Genomic DNA, 15373 nt, shown 5'->3' on the forward strand with positions numbered 1-15373 from the left:
GGTTTAAGTCGCTTGCTCTAGTGGTTTTGGTGGATTTGGATTTTTGAGGTGGAGCATGTCCATTAATTCCGGGTTGGACATGGCCTTGTATGTCAGGCACATGTCACCTCTGAGCAGACGGTATGCGACTGAGTAGAGCTGGAGTTTCTTCAATCTGGCAGCATATGACAGATTTTGGAGTCCTTTATCCTTTTGGTGAGGAACTTTTGGGGTCTCTCCAATTGCTGCAGATGTCGGGTGAGATACATCCCGAATGGGGCATTGTACTCGATCATTGGTCTGATAAGTGAAGAGTACAGGGAACAATGACCTCACTAGATCTGGATGTGAATCCCTTCATGATCAGGTGGGCAATGTAGAAGGTCTTTCTAACCACTTTAGCAATGTGAGTGTCAAAAGAAAGGCCACTGTCAACCTGGGTCCCCAGGTCCCTGATAACCTCTTCTGTGCTTAGTGGATTGCCACCTATATGGTAGCTTGGGGTTACCTTGTTTTTCCCGAAGGGTATGACTATACATTTTTGGCGTTTAACTTCAGGCCATGGCTCTGGCACCAGCTATCTGTTTCCGTGAGTCCCTTCTGAAGGATATCCGTGTCCAATGCACTTTCCACTATGGCCAGTTTGCAGTCGTCTGCAAACTTTGTCAGCCAAAGTCCTCCCATGCTGGCCTGTACTTCTGAGAAGTAGATGCCAAACAATAGGGGCCAAGGACCGAGCCCTGTGGGACACCACTTGTGACCGGCTTGGAGTCTGACACAGCGCCAGCAACTCTAACCCTGTGGGTTCTGTCCTTAAGCCAGTTTGCAACCCATCTTGTGACATATGGGTTTACATTTGCTGGTAAGTTTTTCTACAATACCAGAGTGGGTATTGAAGGTCAAGGTAGGCTGTATGGACTGCCTTTCCCTCATCAATGGCCTTGGTGACTGTTTGAAGAAGTCGACCAAGTTCAAAAGGCATGATCTTCCCTTGACAAAGCCAAACTGGGTCGGGTCCAATGTCTGCAAGTCCCCTATATCTTTGTTTATGAGCTCCATTATGATCCTCTCCATAGCTTTGCAGACTAGACTTGTTAAGCTTATGGGCGGTCATTAGGAGGGTCGGAGGCGCGCCTTTGTGGAGTGGGACCACAGTTGCCGCACGCCACTCCTTGGGCACGTATCCTGTGGTAAGGCTGAGATTAAACAGCTGCCTTATGTGCGGGTTAATTCCTCATTTAGTAGCACACAGCCGGACACCATCCGGTCCCATTGATGCTGTGTTTTTAGCTTTAGAGAGAGCAGCTTTCACCTGCACATTTGAGATGTCCGGGAGGCTACACGCTGGGATAGTTATCTCCTTTACGGGGAGAGGGGTGAAGTTTGCACTGAACCTGTCAGCCAGTATGTTGGCAATGTCTGTGGGTTCAGAGATTTTTGTATCATTTTGGACTAATTCTGAGCATATCTGGGAGTTTCCACCCAGGTTCCTAACATAGCTGGAAAAGGCCTTATGATTGTCCTTTGAATCCATGGCAATTTTTCTCTCAAAATTGGCCTTAGTTGATTTTATGAGTGCTCGTAATTTTTACTAATAATGATCAGGGGTGACTTATGGATTTTGTTCTATCATGTAATAGCTTTCTCCTCTTATTGTAAAGTTTGTTAATGGCTGGGGTCCACCAGACTGGACGTTTGCCCTTTGTGGAAAGAGTCTTGGTTTTATTTGGGATTGCCTGATCCATGCAGTCCTGGAGGTGTTCATAGAAGGCATTTGTTGGGTTGTGGTTTCCACTGGCTCAGGGGCCTTGAAAGATACCACACCAGTCTTGAGTAGTGTGAAGTTTGCTTTAGAGAAGTTCTTCACTATGGTCTTTGTTTGGGGTGGGGCGGGATGTGGATTTCCAGTGAGATTAGTTTATGATCAGATCTCACCAATGAGGGATATACTAGCATTTTGTCCCCATGTTTGTGACAATGAGATCTAGTATATTTTCTCCTCTCGTGGGAACAGTGACTAGCTGTTCCATGGCATTTGAATTTATGAACTCCGGTAGAAAGTTAGGGCTTGAGTAATGTTCCCAGTCTATATTCGGGTAGTTGAAGTCACCCAATATGATGGTGTTTGGAGATACATTTATACCCTCCAGTGTCTTCAGGAAGGCTGTGTGGGGTTCCTGAGTTTGAGAGGGTGGCCTGTAGCATGCTACAATTTGTAGAGCAGTTTTGCCTATGGTTAGTTGCACCTGGATGGTTTCCGTTGCCACCAACCTGGAGGTGTGGGTATCCTTTATGAATATGGATACACCCCCTCCTTTTGTGGTGTGGTCCGGGTTTACGCATGATATGAGGTAAAACCTAATAGTGCCGGGGTGCTCTCAGGAGCCTTGAACCAGGTTTCAGTTACAGCACAGACATCGATGTTCTCCATACTGAGAAGGGCCTGTGCATTTTGAGATTTAGACTTCTGGCATTGAGCAGCATTACCCTCAGTTTCTTCCCATTTTTGTTTTCTAGGGTGGTAGGTTTAGAATTTGAGCCTTGCCTAAAAAGGCACTATGGGGGTGGCAAGAGCCTTAGCCAATATCCGGAATCCCAGGGTGACAGGTGCGCGTGGCTTGTCAAGCATGTCATCCCAGGCAGACAGACACTGGATCCCCTTTGAATGACACCAGACATTAAGCCAATTGTTAAAGCTGATCATCTTGTCTCTATATTGTGGCATCATTCTTGGTGAAGGAAGGATACTGCTCAGGGTTAGGGTCATACCTGCCTGGGCTACATAATCAGAGAGCTCCTCTATGTCTCTTTTCATGTAGTCCAGGTCACACCAGCATGGACAATGACTGTGTCATATTTGTACTTGCCGTGGAGTGACCCGAGTGCTTGTGTTATGTGGCGGATTCAGGCAGCTTACTGTGACCCTCTCCTTGTTCAGCCTGGTGAGTGGGACGTCAGTGTGTCTGACTATGGAGTCACCTATGACAAGTATGTTTGATGTTGTATTTGGCCTTAAGGGCTGTGACTGCTTTGCACACTGCTTTTGTGGTTTATGTGTTGCTTGTGGGGTGTCTTGAGGTAGCAGTTGTTTGGGTGTCTGCTTTGGAGGCCTCTGCTGTTTAGGTAAATTTTACTCAGAGCCTCAGTATGTCTTTGTGTGTTTATGTGTTTGATTCAGTGGAGTGGTAGCATTATGTGAGGCTGGTTTTGTGGTGTGTGTAGTTGCCTTCTCCTCCTGTCTGGTCTTGCCATTCCTGAGTTGAGAGAGCTCAGCCTCCAGTTTGGCTAAATAGCTGCATCTCTCGTAAGTATTTGTGTTATGTGGGAGGAGGAGAGGGTTGTACATGAGGCAGTTATAACATTGCCTCAAGATTCCCAGATTCACCAGCTGGACCGGAGAGGAGATTGACAACTGACCTTTGGACATGCTAGAATAATATTGGGAAATCCTTAATTGAAAACAAGGGCCAGTGGGGAGTGAGGGTGTAGTGCTTTTAATTTTTAGTGCTGACATATAATTGCTTTAGTGAGCAAGTGCCAGGTAACTTGAGTGCAATGTGTTACAAGTAACTAAATGCAAAACCACAAACAGTAACTTTCTTTCAAGTGAAACAAGGAAATAAGTACAGTAAGGAATGCAGATATCACTAGTGATCCACAGAAGCTGAGAAGTTGCTATTAGGTGGAATTAGCTTCCAGGAAATAACAAGCAAACAAACAAGCATATAAACAAAGCTAGATTCAGCAGGCCTGGATCTAGTCTATGCTAGAGCAAACAAGGTGAGCCAATTTCAGTAAGATACAGTTCAAATATTCAGGCACTATAAACCTTTAACCAGAAATTCCCAGCTCAGAAGGGCAGAGTCCAGCCTCTTCTCCCACAAGAGTGCAGACCACGAACCTTCTTAATGTAAAATAACTGGCCTGAAGCCCAAGTGCCTAAACCAGAACTAATACACTTGGACACTGGGCTCTCAATCAGCAGTTCCCAACTTAGAAGGATGAAAGCTACCAGTCCTGCCACCACAGTGCTTGCCACAAACCTTCCTAATGTAAAACAACTGGTCTGAAGCCCAAGTGCTTAATCCAAAAGACTTGAATGATAGCTACACTTTAATCAAGTTACAACCAAGCAGTAATAAATACCATTGAATACTTTAGAGAATGTCTGGATTAGTGCTCAAGTTACACAAACAAATCTAGATCCAGCAGGCCCGAATCCAGTCTATGCCACAACAAACAAGGCGCACCAACTTCAGTAAGAAACAGTTCAGATATGCATGCACTATAAGCCTTTAACCAGAAATTCCCAGCTCAGAAGGGCAGAGTCCAGCCTCTCCTCCCACAAGAGTGCAGACCACGAACCCTCTTAATGTAAAATAACTGGCTTGAAAGCCCAAGTGCTTAAACCAGAATTAATACACTTTTAGAATAACAGACACTGAGCCCTCAATCAGCAGTTCTCAACCTAGAAGGATGTAAGCTACCTGTTCTGCCACAACAGTGCAGACCACAAACCCTCTCAGTGCAAAACAACTAACTGGTCCGAAGCCCAAGTGTTTAAACCAAAAGGCTTAGAATGAGTTACACCAAGCAGTAATAAATACAATTGAGTATTTTAAGATGATGCAAAAGTAAAAAGAAGTAGGTAAAAACACAAGTACAGTAAAAGCAGATGAAATTTTTTTTTTTTCTGAACAAGTGCTGAAATCAAAGAAACAGATTTGAGTGCTGAAACTAGAAAACTGGCTAGTTATAAGAAAAACAAGCTAGAAGGCTTCCTCAAACACAGAAGGGCTTGGGGGTTCAGAAGCCTACAAATAGTCTGTACCACTTAACAAGAAAGGCAGGAAATAAGCTTAATTTTTTTTTTTCTATTTCCCAGATGCTCTCTTTGTACACAGTAGGAGTGCCTGAAATCAGAATATGATCTCACTGCACTCAGTTGAGTGAGCAAATGAGATGGGCCCAGAGGCAGGCTGAGGGGCGGGCAGTTTCAATGCCACAAAATTAACACCAAAACAAAAACAGGGTGGGTGGGAATAACTGAAGAGCAGAATAACTTCAGTTTAAAAATTCCTTCAACATTCCTTCATACACAGTTTAAATCAAATTAAATACTGTATAATACTGTATTTTTTTTTAAAAAAGTGCAGATATAGGTACTTAAATTCTCTTATACGTCCAGTTGAATATAACCAAGTTCTTAGCTGGCCAAGCTGAAGTTGTAAAGCAGGAATTATTTCACATGCACCAGTTTAAATATGCAAGGACAGGAAATCAAAGAATGTGGCTACCCCCACACCTGTAATTACTAGCAAATAACAAAATTCAGCCAACACTAGCTTCACTTCAAGTTACTGAAGAGCAGAATATAGGGAACAAAGCTAACTTTGCCTATAAGAATTGCTCCAATTTGAAACAGCATCTCTGTTACAAAGACATGATACATATTGGTCCCAGATAAATCTAAGATCAGGCACTTTTGCTTGTCATAACTGTGGATGTTGTACAGATATTTTGAAAGATGATGAATTCATACACCCAATAACAAAGAAAAAGAATACATTTAGATGTTTTGCCACATGTAATACTTCCAATACTGTCTATCTGGCTACATGTGTGAAATGTCCTGCATTTTATGTTGGAAAATGTACACGTACACTGAAAGATTGTATCATAGAGCAGAAATCTGAAATACTGAGGAAAGTCAACACGAATACACTTGCTAAACATATGGGAGAGAAAGGAATGGATCATGACTTTCAATTCAGGATGATTAATGTTATGCAAAGAAATAGAAGGGGTGGTGATTTAAATATAAATTGGATATATGTGAATAAGAATATATCATACAACTACAGGCAGATTATGCAAAAGGCATAAATACGACTGTCAGCCTTAAATCAATTTTAAAGAGAAAAGAGATGTCTCTAAGTTGACAATGTGTTTTAAATATTTTTAATGTGTTATATTTAGTCAAGCTCTATAGTTTTTTATTTAATAATTTTTATATAACATTTGTTGAATGCAGGAATTGAACCAGAGAACCTCTTGCTGCAAGGCAACAACGCTGATCACTACATCACTGTGCCACTATGTTTTAGGATATGTGAAATGCTTTTATGTACTTTTAGATGCTGACTTCCTTATTTATATCATATTTAAATAACTGATTCTATTTTTTGATTGGGGCTGTGTCATACGGTTTTAGTTTGAATCTGTTTTAATGGAGATATGATTATACTAGCTGTCACTTACACAATGAAGAAGGGCATTAGCCTGAAACCTTTTTGGTTTTGTTGCTTTTTGAATAAACTAATATAGATCTCCTCATCGCTTCTAGCGGCTGGAATTTTTTGTTCTTGCCATAATAAAATGGAACCAGATGTGTCCCCTTCGAAACAGCATATTCCTGGATAGACTTCCTCATCCTCCTGACTGTCTTCTGGGTGAAGGCATCTTACAGTGGACAGGAATCCACATCATGCTCCCAACTGAGACAGAAATGACAACAAATACAGATTTATGCAGGATTTCTTTTCCACAATCTACACAGCTGATCTTTTAAACTATGACACTACCACTGTCAGAATCACAACTGGACATTAAAAACTACAAGAATTACTTTACAAATTAAGAAAAAAATATCTTACAGGATACTTTTCCTTCCACTGGTAATGGGTTGTGGTCTCTAAAACCTGTGCCAAACTGAAACTATCAGACAGGAGCATTGCTTAGTCAAGACATCACTGACAATATTCACCTTCTCAGCAACAAAAGAAGCTGAAGATGAATGCTTCAAGGCTACAAAGGGCAGCATCCTTTGCTATATGTTCCACAGGGATTTGGAGGGGTCATGACACAGGGACCCTCATGCCTGTTCCTGGATAAAACATTAACAATTTATAGGGACAAAAAGCAGAGGAGAAACAAGACAGTCCACATTGGATTTTAAGCAGAAAAATCTCTCCAAAAGAAGAGTTCCTCTAGATGGGACATCTCATTATTCTTGTCTATTTCACATACAAGGAATTCAGGATTCTCTGAATCCCCTCCTTGAATGCAGAAGAGGACAACCCCCCTGAACCCTAGCAACAGCAGAGGGCAGCCTTGGCTTACCTCATCTCACAGCAAGGCAACGAATGAACAGGAGGTTAGTGTGAAGAGACAGGGCACCAAAACACAAGAGAGTACATGCATGTAATTGTGCTCTAGATGCTAAAATGTATGGAAAAACTTACCACTGCAGTTGCCCCTACCCAAACTGCCTCAGAAGGTATACTTCCATGCTCATCCACGACACCCGATGGCTGAGAGACTGACACCTGCAATAACTAAGAAGCAGCCTGCTATGTGTACTGAATGCAAAGCCATCACACACAGGCAAACTCAGAAGTAGGAGACTCTGATGGATGGTGTCCAAGTCCTTGGTCTTTGCATGTACATCTGGGATCAAGCAAAATACTCTCTTTATGGTCTCCAAATTGATGCACTACAAAGCCAACATTTTCCTCACAGTATAGAAGCCTCAATCTTCTCTATGTTCCTTCCAGGTGGATATGTTGAGAATCACTGGCTTTTACTGCAGTTTTCATTTTTTTTCTACTGAGCAGCAAAGGCTCAATGAAGAAAGTTAAGAACCCTTTGCAACTTGGCTAGTGATATGATGATCACAGGATCAGTCTGAAGGTTTATGCATTTTAGGAGTCAAACAGTATATTTCCTATACGGACCCAAAGGACTGAGATAGTAACTGTAAAAGCAGAAGAAACATAAGGAGTACAGGACATGAGCACACCCTTCTGTTTTGGCAAGCAACATCACACAATACACCAGCTGGAGCCCATCCTCACGAGGGAGTTACAAACAGTTCCAAACTACACTGAACAAAGAGGAAATCGTAATGCTGATCAAATGCAGAAGACCTCTGAAGTCAGAACAGAATAGCAGAAATTAAATGCACAAAAAAACAACTGATACCCAAGCACATGATGTCACTTTCTGGTTGAAATATGAAGGCTCAACATAATTAGAAAATACCTTTGTAGTTGATCACTGCAGTATCAGCTTAACTCTTGTGTAATTACCTGGAGGTGTTCTGGTAGTTCTGTAACCGGCTGCTGCAGAAACAGTGCCATAAGCAGGAAGTAGACCTCTGGTACACTGGTGTGCTTTGGAAGGAATGTCTGCAGAACAGAGAATCCAGGAAAGTGGCATGCCTCACGGTTAATCTCCCTGACAGTTGATCTACCACCAGCACTTCTGCCTACATTAAAACCTGACAAACATAAAAAAAAAGTATTTCTAGTTAAAGCTAGTTACAAATGGGTAGTAGTTCCTGCTTATTAAATTGAAATGCAACTGAATAAACAATGGCATAAACTAACCTTATGCAATGCTGTATTTTTTAGGTAATAAGCACAGAAAGTAAAGGAGGATGAATAAGTGGATCTCAAGAGATGGATGCATGGAAGAATCACAGCAGAACTGTCTGAAAAGATATGTCCTTTCCAATCATCAACACATTCCTGAATTGTTCAACTGAAAATAAGGGAATGTGGTGCAAGTATAAATGTCAAGCATGTGTAGAATTAATTGTTTTCAACTTGTGAGATTAGGGTGGACTTGTATGTTTCTATCATCTTTGTCTGAACAAAGAGTGGAAGCTGAATAGTTTTGGTACTGGTAGTGAATTCTGTAACATACACACTCACTTGTATGCATGCAATACTTTGGTTTGTCACCAAGTGTGAATTCATTAATAGATTATCACACGGTACAATCTCTCTGCTAAGTCTTGCCTTCAAGACTACAACTGTCAAACCATGTTTAGGTTCAGCTTTGCAGAATAATATAAAATACTCCAGATATTCAAAACATACTTGCTGCCCCCTCCCAAAAAAAAATGCAGCACTAACAAAAACTTCAACCCAAAGTATTTTAACTGTTGGTTAACTGATATCCCCTTAAATGTATTATAAGCCAATTTTAATACATACTTTTTAACCTGACAGCTTTAGTCAGCTTTTGGCTCCAAGGACTCTGCTTTTGTTTACCATTTTGTTATTCTTTGTTATGCCTTATAGATTCATTATTTAAGAAAGCATTTAACATTGATAACACCTCATCACCAGCTTAACATTTTAATATCCTTTACGGTCACATCCCAGTGTTCTGTTAAGTTGCAAGTATTTAGGGCATAAGCACAATAATAAACTTGAACCTGATTTTACCACTGAAGAACAAGTCAACGCCCATATAATATTCCAAGACAGTCTAGCAGTACATGTGTCTGCTACAAACATTCATATTTATTTCTCTTTAAGGTCAGTCATCATGTCAAAGACATTTCCCAAACCTTCTCACATAATATGCACTCTGTGACGCAGGGCAAATAAGTTGTCATGATGTGCACCCTGTGCCTTTCATGTTGCCAGCTTCTGGAACACTTTTCTATTGCACCATACACCTCAGAAGGTGAACTACAACTCTCACACAGTCTACCACATGATTCAATGCAAGAATTATGACAGCTACCAAGTGCAGCAAATAAAATACCAACTACCCAGCTTCTAAGAAGCTCCTGTACTACCACTTATGAATGTGGCTATTTATTTGCAGCAACACTTCAGTAAAATTTTTATGACAAAATTTCATAGCAAGAAAACTACTTTTCGCAGAAGTACTACTGTCAAGCTCCACTCTTTTTACTTAGAAAACATTACAGTGTGGAATCCCAAAATGAAATGGCAATCAGAACTACAGCAATATTTAACAGTAACCTCACTGCTGACATTGTGCCTAATAAATGAAACCCTTCTAAGGAATTTTCCAAGGTACCGGAACAGGCTCTTTCAATGTATTCTACTACTGAAATTCCCAAATAAAGCATCATAAAACACTCAGAAAACAATATGCAGTTTAAATTTAACTCACAATTGCCAAACACTTGCAAAATGAAAGTGAAAGGGGCAAACGCTCAGAAATCAAAGGGACTCAGGAAATGCAGTAGTCTGACTACAATAAATCAAATGTCCTTCACTGGCAGAAAAAAGCATTAAAAGGATTAAGAATTTAGTACAAAAAGAAACATAAATGTGCACCCTGTTAATGTACAATTTCTCTTTCAAAGATGACTATTTAAAATATGCAACAATCTGCAAGCTTCCTCTTCAAGAGAACCAAATTATGCAATAACCTGTAGCTACCACACAAAGTAATTATACATAAAGACTAAAAAGACTTGCAATTCCAAGTTGTATGCCAGAGAAGTAAACTATAAAGTATAACGAGATTCAAAATAGGGCTACTCAAAAAGTACAGTTGTGTACACTTACCATAAATGTAGATGTTCGAGTGTATTCACTGTTGCAGTCATCACATTTGGGTTATCTGCTTGCAGGTAGCCCTCAGTCGGCCTGATTAACAAAGTCTTGGGTCCTGCATCGGTTGCTATCTCTTTTTCCGTGACATCAGGTCGTTAGGGGTATAAAACATGCAGCCGACGCCATTACATCAGTTTTTCTTGCCCCAGATGTCAGGAGTCCTCCCTAATGGGAAGCAATTAAATATATCAATATACAAAGTTATACCTCCAATAAAAAAAAATAAATACACCAAAAAGCTTTTCAGCATAGAAAAGGAGAGTAGAGGTATAGCCAAAAGAAGTTGGGGCTGGAGGGAGGGTAACCAGGACTGCAACAGTGAATACACTCGAACATCTACATTTATGGTAAGCGTACACATCTGTACTATGTTCTTCATGCTTCACTGTTGCAGTCATCACACTTGGGTTGATTCCCAAAGGACAAGGATGGGAGGAGGAATTTAGATAGCTTTAGGATCAGCTATAAGGCCCTGCAAGACTGCAGTGGCAAAGCCAGTTCTGGATTTAGAGAAAATTGGCAAATGGTAATGCTTGGTAAAAGTATGCACAGAACTCAAGGTAGCAGCTTCTAGGATGTCCTTGGTAGGGACGCCTCTGTGATAGGCTGTAGAGGTAGATGCAGCCCTGGCTGAGTGGGGTCTGATCCCCTGTGGGATAGGTTTTCCATGGTGCTTATAGCAGAAATGAATGCAATGGTCTATCCATTTAGAAATGGTTTGCTTTGAAATAAACCTCCCCTCTGTCTCTGCAGCAAATGCCACCAACAGTTGTTCAGATTTCCTTTGAGGTTTAGTCCTGTCCAAATAGAATCTAAGTTGTCTGTGCACATCTAAAGAGTGCATTATCCATTCCCCTTTGTTCTGTGGATTAGGAAAGAAGGTTGGCAAATGAATGGACTGATTAAGGGCCACACTGGATACCACCTTGGGCATGAAGGAGGGATTGGTTCTGAGGGACACCCTGTCCACATGAAAGATGATGAAAGGCTCCACTGCCATAAGGGCCTGTAATTCAGATAAAGTTCTTGCTGAAGTGATTGCTAAAAGGAAAGCTGTTTTCCAGGAAAGAAATTTTAAATCTGCAGTAGCAGTTGGCTAGAAAGGAGGAAGAGTGAGTTTTTCCAATACAAAGTTAAGGTCCCAGGCAGGAATTGGCGCTCTCCTGGGTGGTCTTAAATTTTTGGCCCTCTGAGGAACTGCTTGAGCAGTGGATGAGAGAAGAGGGGAGGTTCTGTGTTATAATGAGCTGAAATAGCTGAGGCGTGAATTTTGATGGAGGAAAAGACAGGCCCTTGTGAAGCATCTCAGTTAAGTATTGTAAAATCTGAGGTAAATTGGGCGCTGCTGTGCTCATCCCTTCAGACTGGTTCCAGGCAAGGAATCCTTTCCATTTTTCAGCATAAGATTTTCTAGTACTAGGCCTCCTTGCCTCTAAAATGATATCCAACACTGGTTTACTGAGGGATGGTAAAGGAGAGAGTAGGTAATTAGCCAGGCTGCTAGGTTCAGTGTTTGAAGCTGAGGGTGCAGAATCTGGTTCTCCTGCTGAGACAACAGGGAAGGAGTCTGAGGCAGGTGCCATGGGGCCAAACAGTGACACACTGCGCAAAAGGGGGTACCAGTGTTGGCATGGCCAGTCTGGTGCAATCAAAATCGTCCTTGGTTTGTCCTGTTTGAGCTTTAGTAGTACTTTGGAGAGCAGAGGCAGAGGAGTGAAGGCATAAACTGATAGGCTTTTCCAGCTGCAGGACAGAGCATCCACTTTCCAAGCTTGTTTATGGGGAGCCCTTGTGCAAATTTGTCCAACTGATAGTTCTGGGGAGAGGCAAACAGGTCTATATCTGGGATCCCCCATTTGCTTGTCAACATGTTGAAAATCCTTGGTTCCAGTTTCCACTCATGTGGGTCCATGAGGTTTCTGTTTAGTCCATCTGCCAGTGTATTTAGTTTTCCCTGGCAGGAATTGAGCTTGTAGATGCACCTGGTAGCTCAAGGCCGAGTTCCACAATGTCATGGCTAGTCTGCAGAGGGGGTAAGAATGTGTATCCCCCTGCTTGTTTATGTACCACATAACAGTGGTGTTGTCCGTCATTACCATTAATTGTCCTGGAAGAATGTGGTCCTTGAAGGCTGTCAGAGCATTCTGTACAGCTAACATTTCTTTTTGATTGATATGCAGGTGAATTTGACTTGGGTTCTATTTGCCCTGAATGCACTTCCCTGCCAGGTGAGCCCCCCATGCATAGTCTGATGCATCTGTTGTTAGGGTTTGGGCAGCACGGGGTAGTGTGAATGGTAGTCCCTTGTTTTGGTGGAAGGCCTCTGCCCACCAAAGGAACTCTACGGATAGGCAAGGTATGATAGGAATCATTGCTTCTAGATCCTGAGAATGTTGACACCACAGGCTTTTTAGATACCACTGTAGTTTCCTCATATGCCATCTTGCATATGGAATTAGTAGAATGCAGGAGGCCATGAAACCCAGGGCTTGCAGTATTTGCCTTGCAAGTAGCAGGGTTTTTGTGGCCACTTGTTTGAAGTAGGTTGTCAAATGAATTTGTTTCTCTGGCGTGAGGAAAGCCATCTGGGAAGTTGTATTCAAGCTTGCTCACAGGTATATAATCTGTTGACAGGGCACCAGCTGTGATTTCTTTTCGTTTACGCTGTACCCCAGACAAGTTAGCACCCTTTGTACAAAGGCCAGATGATTCAAAAGTATGTCCTAGCTTTCTGCCTGAATTAGACAATCGTCCAGGTATGAATATATTTGAAAATTTCTTTGCCTGCAAAATGCAATGACTGGAGCTAGGCACTTTTTGAATACCCTGGGTGCAGTAGATAAGCCAAAGGGCAGTGCACAGAACTGAAAGTGCATGTAGCCTGCTTTGAAGCGTAGGTATCTTCTGCAAGATTCCCTGATTGGGATATGTAGGTATGCTTCTTTTAAATATAGTGTTGCCCACCAGGCATCTTTGCCTAGCATAGGAAGCAACTGGTGAAGAGTCAGCATCTTTAATTTTGGAATCACCAAAAAGGTGTTTAGAGTAGACAGGTCCAGGATAGGACGCCATGAATTGTCTTTTCTGGGTGCCAGGAAAAGTCTCGAGTAGAAACCTTGTCCCTTTTCCTCTTCTGGTAGCAAGTGAATAGCCCCTATGCTTAAGAGACAGAATACTTGCTTTTGGGCCTCTGCCCACTGATTTGGGGGTAGATCTGGCCAACCATTTGGTGTTCGTAATGTGTGGAGGTGAAATCTGTATCCTTGGGACACTATATTTAAAACCCATTTGTCCTGGGTAATGAGTTCCCACTTCTTTGCATGCAGAGCAATCTTTCCACCCAAAGGGGCAGTCAGTTAGAAAGTGCTCGGAAGTTTTAAAAAGAAGTCATTGAGACAGTTTCCCATGGGGGGGGGGAGTTTTATAACTCCCAGATTTGGAAGTGGAGGCCCTCCACTGCTTAGTCCTGTGCGTACCCTGGGACTGAAGCCTGGGTGCTCTGCTGGATCTGGGTTTGAACTGAGAAGGTCTGGAAAAGGCAGGAAAGGACCAATTCTTAGAAGGCCAATGCCTACTAAATCTTGGAGGTTGTACTTGTAAAAAATCTTTACCAGTATGCATAGATTTAGCTTTTTCCTCCATCTTTTTAAGAACTTCTTCTGCCTTGTTGCCAAACAGGCGGTCCTGATTTAAGGGAGCATCCATTCATTTAGTTTTAACATGATCTGGCAATGATTGCTCCTTAAGCCAAGCATGCCTTCTAAGTACAGACCCAGTTACAGCAGCCCTGCAAGATGCCTGTAATGAATCAAAACCACATTGCAAAGTATGTTTTCTCAACTAGTTCAGCAGAATGCATTAAATCCTGTAAATCCTTATTTTCAGCACAATCAGAATCAACATAATTTTGTGTTTAAGCAATGCAATAATATGCTGCTGATACTTTAACATATGAAACTGGCAGTTTAAGGCCCTAATGGCCAAAGTTGCATAAGTGTATACCTTCTTATCCCATCTATCCAGCACCCTGGAGTCTCTATCAGAGGGGGTAGGATTTTTGGCAGTAGTAGCTTTACTGCCCTTGGGTCCCTGCGAAATGGTCTCATGATCCGCAGTAGGATTTTTGAAAAGGAACTTGTGAGAGTCAGCAACCCTGCAATATCTATCAGGTTTTCTGGGAGCAGGATGTAGAGAGTCAGGGGCCAAACTAGATTCCGAAAAAGCATCGTCAACAATGTCCAGCACAGGCGGGATAGCTAAAGGCTCACTTTCCCAGTGAAAATGCTCCCTGAGAGTATGCAAGGTTTCACCAAAAGAGAAATCCTCTGGGAGGGAAGCAGAAGAAATTGAGTCCTCAGCATCAGAATCCTCATAGGTAGATAAGGGTAAATCCTGGTCATCAGAGGAAACAGAAATTTCAGAATCCTGATCAGAAGTATCATAAGCAAACTCAGTCCTAGGTCGTGGGGGAAGGTTGACTTCCCCTGATTAAAGTAATAAGGTCTTCAGCCATTCTTATCATCTGTTTTTTAGGCATAGAGGCTTGACCATGCGGTCTGGGCATCAGTTTTCTAGGCATGGTTTGAGATTTAGGCCTTGAAGAAGAAGATGGCGTCAGTTTAATATGCAAGTCAGTAGGCCTGAATACACCCTCAGAAGCCGGTGCCTGCACAGCGGCTCTGGACCCATCCAAGGTAGAGACATCCGCAGGTTCCAGATTTGAACTATCTCGTGGCATACCGTACTCCGAATGGGTCTCAGTAGAGGCCTGCGAATATGAAGTAGCGGGTATCAGGGGCTGCGAAAGCGCCTCACTGGCCGAACTGGCGACTGGCTTAGGAGAAGCGTCATCGGCAGCTTTGGACCTAGGTGACCTGTCTCTGTCTTTATCTTTGCATTTTTTCAGAATGTCGGTTGTCAGATGGCTTACCGAAGACATATCAGGATAACTGAACCGAGCACCAAAATATTTAGAAATATACCGACGACGGATAGTTCCAGGTTTA

At 42.2% G+C, this 15373-nt stretch overlaps 1 protein-coding gene across 1 annotated transcript in view; it reads right to left on the reverse strand.

Moving 5' to 3' along the window:
• The window catches only part of WDFY3 (WD repeat and FYVE domain containing 3), a 5086165-nt gene that overhangs the window by 1704423 nt on the left and 3366369 nt on the right, over window positions 1-15373 (reverse strand). The window contains exon 31 of the mRNA XM_044059488.1: window positions 8070-8260. Coding sequence (XP_043915423.1) covers window positions 8070-8260 — 191 coding nt within the window. The remainder of the gene's footprint in view (window positions 1-8069; window positions 8261-15373) is intronic.

The sequence above is a fragment of the Protopterus annectens genome, chromosome 17.part0 (genome assembly GCF_019279795.1).
Source record: "Protopterus annectens isolate FY-2018-M chromosome 17.part0, PAN1.0, whole genome shotgun sequence".
Taxonomy (NCBI): domain Eukaryota; kingdom Metazoa; phylum Chordata; order Ceratodontiformes; family Protopteridae; genus Protopterus; species Protopterus annectens.